General features: G+C 36.7%; 1 protein-coding gene across 1 annotated transcript; it reads left to right on the forward strand.

Annotated features, from left to right (window-relative positions):
- The first annotated feature begins 3,258 nt into the window (after positions 1 to 3,258).
- Positions 3,259 to 6,643, forward strand: LOC128528462 (cytochrome c oxidase subunit 7A-related protein, mitochondrial-like). Its single transcript, XM_053501300.1, has 3 exons — positions 3,259 to 3,418; positions 4,118 to 4,252; positions 6,096 to 6,643. Exons 1-3 carry the CDS (start codon positions 3,347 to 3,349, stop codon positions 6,237 to 6,239), a joined length of 351 nt encoding a protein of 116 aa, XP_053357275.1. The 5' UTR covers positions 3,259 to 3,346; the 3' UTR covers positions 6,240 to 6,643.
- The last annotated feature ends 4,669 nt before the right edge of the window (positions 6,644 to 11,312 follow it).

The raw sequence follows: 11,312 nt of genomic DNA on the forward strand, positions 1-11,312 counted from the left end.
TGTGTAAAATCATGCAGCTACAGGTCAGGAGCTTCAGTTAATGCTTACATGAAACAAATTGGGAAAACATGTCATCTCTGTGACTCTCTGTTGGCAAGAGATGGGCTGGTTTGGGTATTTCAGAAACTGCTGTTTTCCTGGGAATTGCACATACACTTAGAGTTTAAACAGAATGGTGCATCCAAAAAGCATCATGTGGGCGGAAGGTCTGCAGGCTGAAACACCTTCTTTATAAGAGAGACTATAGAAGAATAACCAGATGGCCTGAGATGATGGTGGAAGTCTAGAATAGTAACTCAAACAATCACTTTTTGCCACTGCGATGAGCAGAAAAGAATCTCAGCACTCAGAAAACATTAAACTCAGATAAGGATGGAGAACAATATAAGATGATTACATCAGGTTCCACTCCTATAAGACAGGAACAATGTCTCTGAGGCTATCATTTCACAGACCTACCGAAAAGGGACAGGTAATTTTTGTTTTCATAATTTATTTACCTGAACGTTCTTTATAAACCTACACTAAATTGTTTGGTGGTTGTAAACAAGTGGGCAGGCATATGCAACCTGGTTTAAACAAAACAAAAAAATAGCTGTAACCTGATCCTATTTAGCTGACATTGGACTAAAGAACCTATACTTTTTTTTTTTATTAAGAAGTCCATGCAGTGACATCCTTTTTATAGAAAAGAAAACCTTGCAGAGCTTTGCCTCTTCCTGCGACACTTAAACTATACAAAATAAAAACGCTGACATATTTAAACATAAAATACACTCACTGGCCACAACGGCTGAAACTCCTGTCAGCTAAGAACAGAAAAGTGAAGCTACAATTCACATGGGCTCAGCAAAATAGAAGATTGGAAAAATATTGCCTGGTCTAATGGGTCTCGATTTCTGGTGCAGTGGTGGTATGCTCAGATTTTGTCATGAACAACATAAAAGCATATATCTATTCTGCATTCAGCAGTTTAGGTTTCTGGTGATAGTGTAATGGTGACATCCATTCCTTAGTGACGCTTTGATACTGCATCATATCACAAAGCTAAAATAATTTTAATCTGGTTTCCTGAACATAACCATTAGTTCTCCTGTATTCAAATGATCTATAATCACCAAATCTCAATCCAATAGAGCACCTTGGGGTTGTGGTGGAACAGACTGTGTGATGTTATCATGTCAATATAGACCAAAAATCTCTAAGAATTTTTACCAGCATGTTGTTGTATGTATGCCATGAAGAATTAAGGCAATAGCTGTCTCATTGTTTTGTGTCCAGAGAGCCCCAATTTTATTAATTACTTTCTTTAAATTTAAATTTAAAAGCAGTTAAATCCATCTGAAGTGTAAATGCTAAAATATTCCCTTTTCACATTCTGTACTTTCCCTATCTTCTTAAAAACCTTAAAACAGCTGGTGACAGAAACAAATAGAAAAACTATGTTTATAAAAATCTACTCACTCTGATGTTGAGGCATTCAAGGAGTGCTGACATAGAGTAGAACATCCCAGGGATGATTAACTATATCACTCCACTTCATAGGTGTTCTAGTAATTATTAACCCCTGAGCAAGGTACTGTTTAGTGTGTAACATGGGATTTTACACCCTACATGGCATACTATCTTTTCAGTTTATGCTATTAGGGATTCAACCTAAAATTCTAAAGTGGAATAAATAGAGAGATGAAGAGAAACGTATGAGATTTACAGGACTGTCTTTCACCTCCATGGTTTATTCTCCTCAACTTTTGGCTACATGGTCCTTGTAAGAATCTGAACCTACATTGACGGCTGTTCAGTGTAGCCAGATAGTAAGAACCAAATAATCCTACAGAAACCCCAGAATCGTATTTCAGGGCAAATTATTGAACATTGAAAATTTAATTGCAGTGCCCTGGACCTGAGTTTATGTATATAACTACTGTATGTCTACCAAACAAACTGCAAATGACTCCATCTATTCTTTAATTTATTATGTCTACTGTACATAGACTACACTATGCACCACTAGCTTGCTCACTAGGGCTGGCTCACAAGATCTCAGGAGACATGATTTTCTCATTTACTTAAGATCCAGGCTTTGTTTTCTGTGACATGTGATGACAAAGTATATACCGTGCTGCCTTAACCTGCCTTACTAACCCTGTGGCTGAGTGGTTGTTAACCCCATCCAACGTCATCCAACCCTCTCACAATAAAAAGGTGTAACGACTGTACTGTATGTTTGTCTACAGTGTATAACATATTAGTTTCTCTTGAGACACAGAAATGTGTCCTGAACTTCTGCGAACAGGTAGTAATTACTCTGTCATGTGCTAATTGTTTGTTGCCAGCACAATGTTGGCAGACACGGAAATACTTGTCCATCTCTGAGCCAAAAAAAACAGTAATTTATTATATTATATACACATTATATGTCATCACATATGACCAAATCACTTAAGCCTGATTAAGCATAACCACAAAAGTCAGTCTAATCACTTTTAATAATAAACACACACATAGTGACTTTTAAATCACAAGAGTACTTAATCCATTATAAAGCCAAGATGCCAAAAAGCTGATAATCACAAAACACATTTCAAATTTCACAAAGCAAATTTCCAAATTCTTGATAGAAATTCTAATGATTCGTTCCACAATAAGAATGATTAATACAAAATATAAAGTCAGAGTAGAACAAAATAACCTGCATTTTAACTTTAAAAAGAATCGTAGCTAGTGTGAGACTAGGAGGAAGGGCCTTACTGTGTAGGACGGTTGTCATGCACACTCGCATGGACACACACACACACACACACACTAATGGAATCACTGCTTCATGGCAGTCATAGAAGGGTGTGTTGGTGGAGCGAAATAACTTGTTAAATAAACAAACCAATCATAACATTTTAATAACAAATTTTGTTCTAAATGTAGAGCTGTTGTATAAAACCAATATCGCACATGCTATCGTGCTGTTGTACTTGATATCAGCACAGGTGATATTGTTTGTCCTTGTCGGTGACTTGAAACTATAGTTCTCCATTATGATACAAATATTGTGTGTAATCCGCAAGCATGATTGTAAAAGATGGTATTTTGACTGCTTTTACTTTATAAAGCCATAATGCAAATATTTTTTAAAAAAATCTAATCTATATATATCTTTAAGTACCTTTTAAGTTTTAGAAATTAGAAAAAAAAAACAACCCTGTGCTGACTTTTTGCTCAGGCACAAAAAAGGAAGCCTGCGCTGTGATGTCACTTCCGCTCAGCCGGGTCTTCGCCCTTCTGGTGTGGGGTGAAGCAGAAGCGGTGTGGTTTGGTGTAATCTCAGTTTGTTTTATACGTTTATTGCAAAATGTACTACAAAATCAGCGGTGTGACGGGAAAACTAACGGGATCTACATCGGCGAGCGCCTACTTCCCCCAGGTAAACGGCCGCACGGTTATCTTATAGTGTCGCTAAAAGTGACCTTCAATGCGGTTTGTGTCACAGGAAGTCGTTTAGCAGAAGGCTAATAGCACAGGCTCAATCTACAGCGCTGTGTAACTTCCACTCCTGCGTGTTTTAAAACACTATAAACATTTCACAATCATGTAGACCTGCCACGTTTATTCATTGGAAATGCTAAACTAAATCACTAAATGTAGTGATTTCAGGTAGTCCAGCTCAGAAAATATTGATGTGTGTAAAGGTATATACCCTTGCTGTCTAGCTAGATCTGTGTTTTTTTTAATTATATTTTTATTTCTGTTCAATGTTTTGATCGAGTGTGAAGCACAATACTCTACATCACGTTATTAAATTAAATGTGGTCGATAGTAATATTACGTATTATAAACTTCTCTACCTATGATAAATATGAAAACAAATACAAGATTTGTTAGGGGAAAACCTTCATCCATAAAATCAACCTGTATTTCTTAGTATTTTGCTGTTCTATTGGATCATTTTCATGTGGATCGCACTGGTCGCTTCCATGATGACCTTGTTATCATTTTGATCTTGCTAATGACTGTGCGAATTTACAAGCCACTAGTTTTAGCAATTGATATTTTTTGTTTGCATACACCACCATTTTAAGACTTCTATTATTTGAATGTTAACCCCCTTTTTTTCCTCCCACAGGGGCTAAAACCTTCCGTGCCCTCACAGCCCTCCCCTATGATCTTTGCCTTACCCACCAAGGTTGTGTCAGAAGCCAGTCCTACAGCCGAATATCTGGGATCTAACAAGGTCCCCGAGCTGCAAAAAATCTTTCAGGTATTCCACAAATTTTTGTTTGGTTTTGTTATGCCATATATAGCTAGTTCCTTACGGGTTAACCACGTTGGATGATTATTGTCTTTCGGCTGCCCCCATCGAGAGGTCGTCACAGTCAATCCACACATCATCTTGGCACAGGTTTTGCGCTGGATGCCCATTCTGGGGCTGAAGTATGGTTATTGGGTGGTAATTAAACCCCGGCCTCTGCATGGCATAAAACATTTTAAAAAATGTATTGCTATCACAATCTGTAATGGCTTGAAAGCTAGATGTGTTCAGAGAATTCCAAAGTCAGTTGTTTAAACAGATGCTGCTTTGTGAGTCCTATCACTGGGTCTATTACTGTCCAGGAAGCTCAGTGATGTGTACAGTTGAGTCCTGTTGCAGAATTTTGGAAAAATCATATAGATTAGTTCCCTAGATTGAAATAGAGCTACTATTATAATAATATCCAGGAATTCTTGTCACCTGCAATTATACAAATAATAATAATTTTATTATAAAAGTGAGAGACACTTATCGCTTTATCCACACAGAGTTCAAATTAACACAGCTGATTGGGATACTTTCAGACTTTATTAGGCAGTGGTTACAAGCCTCAAGCCAGTGTGTGTCTCAAAGGTTAAACCTGGTAGAGAAACAATAAAGAAACCTAAACCGATGACCACGGTTTGTTTTTGCCCTCTTACTTCAGTGCAGAATTACTGATTATATTTGACAGTGAGTTGTGACGAGAGAATGTAAATTCATTCATTTTTTCAATTCAGACACAAACTAATTAGAGATGATTGAAAGATCTGCCTGTGATCGGTATCATCTGGTTTTCTGTTTGATTGGCCTGTGACCGGTAATCGGCCTCGGAGATAACCAGTTTTGTGCGTATTGCTTCCGAGTGTCTCAATTGCACTTCGTAACCTCACATCTTCCGAAGACTGCAAGTTAGAGCCCTGCTACAGCCATCTGTAGCCATAAACTCTCAGGGGGAAGGGTTGCGCACTCACATCAATCATAGTGGCCAGTTGTGTTCTGCCCTTCATTCCGAGCCCTAACAATGCATGTGTAGCAGTTTAAAAACATTGTCTCTCAGAGGAAGCACATGATAGCCTGTTGAATTTTCATTTTCAGTTAGATTTATTTGTACAAAAAAAGTTCTGAGCAGTAACGTGAAGAAACTGCAGTTACCTATAATTTAGGTAGAAATGTTTAGACATAAGATTTAATTTTACATTAAAGTTAACAAAATGTATTTGTTATGCTGTCAATTATACACTGCCTGGCCAAATAAAGTACCTGGATTTAACTATGCAAATAGTTAAGATGCTTCCACCATTACTGCAGTAATTAATATGGTTCAGTCGGCCACAAGTTATTTCACCCTAACTGATAAAGTGAGTAGCTAACAATCAGGTGGCATATCCTGCGGTTATTCTGTTTCAGAAGGGTCAGAATATTGTCCTGCATCTAGCAAAGAAAATAGCTCAGGAGATTGCTGAAAATTGGGTTAAGTGTTGTTCGAACATGGCAGGATCCATCAAACTAAATAAGGGTCCTCTGCTCTATTGCTATTACTTTACGATTATATTTTTGTGTGTGTGTTAAAAATTATCTTAAAGACACTGTGGTAAACCATAGCATTCATTTTTTTGATGAGGGAAAATGTTGGACAAATTCTTCCCTAAGACAAGTTTTAGTCCTTTTGAAACGCATTGGTTTCTCGTTCTTTTTCTTCTTCTTATTATTATTATTACAAAAGCAGTGATTTTAACACACAATGTTAGAACAACTGTTTGTTTGGCTGTAATTTAATCACTTAAAACTTTTGTTTTGTTGTTGATATTAGAAAGCTGATGGAGTGCCAATTCATTTGAAGCGTGGCGTCATGGACCGGCTACTGTACAGGACTACGATGGGCCTGACGATTGGAGGAACCTTGTACTGCTTAGTGGCCCTGTATTTTGCTGCTCAGCCCAGAAAAGTTGAATAACATTAGGAACCCTCCCTCTGGACCAATGGACCATCATGACTGTATTCCAAAAGACAGTAACATAATTGCTTTGGTTCTCCAATATTTTTTCACCTCTTATTAACCCTTAATTTATATGGCCCTGAACAGGGTTTGCAAGAACATGTTTAAGAAACAGGTCAAGTAAAAAGCAACAGCCAGGACCTTCACTCATCAGTGAGTGAGTAATTTCAGGGTTATGGATTTGTTTTAATACATGCTGTGTGGGGAATAAGGTGCCATTTTAGGTTTGGGAAGCTGGTGCTTTGAGCATAAGGATGTGTTAAACAACGAACCAAACTTTCAGTTGGCTTGTATGCACGGGTGCCTGCAATGACAACAGAGTGCAGTGTGAAATTATGAAATAAATATGAAATGTTTCATCATTTTGTTGTGTTCAACTATTTTTGGACATTTTTTGTTTGTTTTGTTTACACGGACATACCCTGGTAATTACACAATCTTAGTCTCACGTTTATGGTCAAACATTATTTACTGTACATAGCCAAAAATCTGCGATCATGTGTAATTTGTCTGATTGGCATTCAGGAAAATAAATATCTGGTTCATTAACAAATGGAACAAAAGAATAGACGAAGCATGGGGAATGTTTTTGCTTGACTTTCGTGTGATTATTTTTAATATAATGCATATGTTATAATGCATACAGTGAGACTGTGTATTATGGTGTCTAGTTGCCAGTTATCAAAATGAGTATAAAGTATGTATGATTGAGAGACAACAGTTTTGCTCCACTTCCATGTATGGAAGAATCACGTGTTTTTCTCCTTAAAGAAGCATTAGTTAATATTTCACTAACCACATAATTGTCTTTTATGAAGACAGCAATGATGAACAATTTGCACAGAGGAATGAAGTTTAAAGATGGGGAAACCAGCATCTAAAAGAGAACTAACTGTGGACTGAGATACCACTAGCTGCTTTTGTAATGGAGAATACAGTGCTTAGCATAAATGAGTACACTTCAACAGATTTGTCAGAAAACCTTGAATTCCCTCTTAGAATCAGCATTTTCTGTGGGACACTATACTACAAAATACTCTCACAAATGCAGGCCATTTATTGCAAACAATATTTGTACACAACAAAGCTAATTGTTCCCAACAAATTCATTCAATACCATGGTGCAAAAATAAATACACCCCAATAAAAGTCTTAGGAGAACAGCTACATTTTAGACAAAATCCTAATTAAAAAGAATCTAACTACAGGCGAGTCTAATTATTTTGTTAAACAGTTGTCTAGCTGACAGTTGCAGACAGTTCACTTAAAGAATACCCCTTCCCATTTCATGCTGGTAACATGGAAGAGAAATATCACAAGATTTGAAAAGGACAATAATTTCTTTATACAAGAATGTTGTAGGCTACAAGAAGTTCAGCAAAGCTTTACTCATCAGTAAGAATACTGTAGCAAAAGTGATGCAAAAATTTAACAAAGATGGTACCATCTCACAGAGATGCTAGGCCATCCACGGAAGTTAACACCTTGACAGGAGGATCTACTGATAAGAAGGGTTAAAGAACATCGCCATGCAAGTTCACTGCAGTTAGCTAAAGAAATAGAAAGCAAAACTGGGGTGATTGTTTCCTGTGCAGAGGAATGGCATGCACAGGAGAAGCTTCTCCTGAAGGCCAGGCACAAAAAAGCCCGCCTATAATTTGCCAGGGCCCATGCTGAAAAAGAAGACAGCTACTGGGACCCTGTACTCTGGAGTAATGAGACCAGCATATATGTTTTTGGAACTGATGGTTTCAAAACTGTATGGTGTCGCAAAGGTGAGGAGTAAAAAGAAAATTAAAGTATCATGAATTCACAGAAATACTGCTCTATATTGAAAGAGATCTTACCATCATTCCGTGCCTCGGTCAATGTGCACTTTTTCAACATGACAATGATCCAAAACGCCCATCCAAGACCACTGTTGCATTTCTGAAGAAGAACAGGGTAAAAGTAATTCAGTGGCCAAGTATGTCTCCTGATCTGAACCCATTTAAACACCTATTATGGGGAAGTAGATCATTACTCTCCATCCAGTATCTAAAAGAGTACATTCTTGAAGAATGGAAAAATTCTTGCAATTTGTTGCCAACTTGTTTATTTCATGCCCAGAAGACTTGGTGCAGTCCTTACAAATCATGGAGGCCATACAAAATATTAGATGTAGTAGTTTTTGTTGTGAGGTGTATTAATTTTTGCATCAACTAATTTAAGTAAAAAGAATTTTGTAAACCAAGTTATATTATTAACCGCACTTTCATGTAATGTGCTAAACAGACGTTCTATTAAACTCAGTTTTGCGAAAATTTTGGAAATTGTTCTTTGAGATGTTGATTTAAGATCTTACTTTTCAAAGGGGGTGTACTCATTTATGCTGAACACCCTATGTTGAATAGTATAGGGAAAGAGTCACTCTACCAACATGTGCAATTTGATTGGCCTATGTCAGTTATTTAAAAAGTTATGCCAGTTTTTGCATTGCTTTCAGTACAGCAATATGCCTTGTTTATATACAGTTAAGTTCAACAGTCTAAGACTGCATAGAGTTTTTTTTGTTCTTTTAAATTTTTAAATACATAGATGGTATTAGTATTTTGAAATATTAAAAATAAATGTTTAGTATTTCAATAAGTTTAAAATTCCTCAAGCCTAATCTCTTGCTTTGAAACATGTATTCATCCAGAACTGATGGATTTGATCATAGTATTTTGTACAAACTTGATGTGTGGTCCTTGCCAGACTGAGTGCACACTGTCATTCAAGCAAAAATGGTACAAAGCAAAAAGTAATCAATGAAAATTTTGTGAAATTGGTGTAAAGTTTTAAGATGATTCTACTTTTCTCTCACTTTCTCAGTGCTATCTTAATATACGCTGTAAAACAGAAAAACCTTTGCCAGTCTAGCGGGCATCCCTCACTGTGCAACAATAGACAGCGCCATCATCACCTTTCACGGTATGTCATACTGTGAGGTAATAATATATCTGCTGAAACATTGGAGCAGCTTGAGGAGCGGCACCGAGTTGACCACACACTCCATTCGCAGCATGCGGGCGTCTGGATCTGCAGTCATGCGGAGCCTTAGGGACTCTCTAGTTTGTAATAGAAATTTTAGTTGATTAAAAAACAATACAGAATTAGGCAGTTATATTCGAAGATTTTCAGACCCCACTGTATGTCAATTACTACAACTTAACAGATCCCTCAGAAATCTCATGAAACAGAAATCCTCATGTTATATGATCTGTGAATTTATCTGTTTAATCATGACTTATGTTACATATCTGCAAATATGGAAACCAACTAAAAAGCTTTCTTGGCTGTAAATTGCTTTTCACATACAGGAAGTGAATATACATAATGAAATTATTTGCATGTTGCCAGTAATCACAATAGCATAAAAGCATTTGAGACTTATACATTTGATACTGATTAGATTGGCTTCTCTGAAGACAGGGCTATTAGTCACATCTTGTTTGGGTGTATGTGTGTTAATCAGGCAATAACTACAGAATAAATTGTGGGCATTTAAAAATGATATATTATTGTTATTGCTATTATTATTAGTCGAGTGTCGCCCTTCAAATGCTTATTCATTTATTTAAATCATGTTGATAGCCTTCAGGTACATGATAATCTATTCAGGCTGGGATAAATGTTCACAGATGATGCACAAATAGTAAGTGATTTCTAAGGAATGGATTTCAACAAAGAGCCCCACCTCACATTGCTGGCCAATTTTAGAGCAGGCTGTCTTGCACTTCAGCTCTCCAGCTCATATCACAGATTTTGTAGTTGAGAGAGCCGGTTTGATCAGCTCACCATGGATATGTAAAGTATGACTGAGCTGCATGTTTCCACCAACCAGTAACTGATCACCATTGTTTGTCCCACCAATGTTTATCATTATAAAAATATTATTTATTCTGTATTTAGTCTATATGTCTTTAATCACTTATTTGTGCATCATCGGTGAACATTTGATCCAAGCCTGAACAGGTTATCATGGACCTGAGACTACCAAAATGATTGACACATGACACACGACTTCATACACATTCATATTTCATACAAACTTAAATAATTCTTTTGATTGTGTAAAGCTGCTTTGTGACAATGTCAATTGTTAAAAGCCCCATAAAATAAAATGTAATTAAATAAAACTTCACATGTTCTGTCCTGGAAAGTCCTGGCATTATTATTTTTTTAAATGAATGTAAGAATAGTCATGAAGACTCATGAAGTCATAAAGAAAGACTTGTGTGTCTTTACTTTTGCTCCTGGTCTCATTCTACTGTTTATGGTGTAGCTTAGAAAAGTGTTAAAACAAATTGACTTCAGGCGAAGAACAAATAAGGGCAATCACTTGCCAACAATCTCACTAAAGAAAGTAATAAATATGTAAATCATGATACATAAACTACCTACAGTGTTGTTTATTCAATACATCTATTAATAAAATAATAAACATTGAAAAACATTACACTGTAAATCAAACGATACAGGATTTATTTCTCTCTTTCTCTCTCTCTCTCTCTCTCTCTCTCTCTCTCTCTCACACACACACACACACACACACTATAACACATTTTTGCACCTTTTGTTTTGCTCCTGATCTTATTGCGTGTTAGTGGATCAGGGGACGAACAAATAAGGACCATGACAGCCAAAACAGGATGATTAGTTGAAATTGACTAAGAACTATCAAGATATTCATAATAAAGTAAATCCATATGATCCATAAATCCAGAAAGTATGGTTAAATGGATTGCGATCGCTGCTGTTTTTTTCTCTGCAAAGCAGGCTTCCTTGCTAAACACCCTCCTTTCAATTTCAACAAGGGGCATTGTGACAAAGCAATAAATAAATTTGCTGGGTCTGAGTATTTGCTAGGTTTTTCATGCATAACCATTTCAAGGGTTTACAGAAAATGGTCTGAAAAAGAGAAAATATCCAGTGAGTGGCAGTTATCTGAGGGGGGGTGGGGGGGGATGCCTTGTTGTTGCCAGAGGTCAAAAGTGAATTTCCAGACTG

The sequence above is a fragment of the Clarias gariepinus genome, chromosome 8, assembly GCF_024256425.1.
Source record: "Clarias gariepinus isolate MV-2021 ecotype Netherlands chromosome 8, CGAR_prim_01v2, whole genome shotgun sequence".
NCBI classification, from domain to species: Eukaryota; Metazoa; Chordata; class Actinopteri; order Siluriformes; family Clariidae; genus Clarias; species Clarias gariepinus.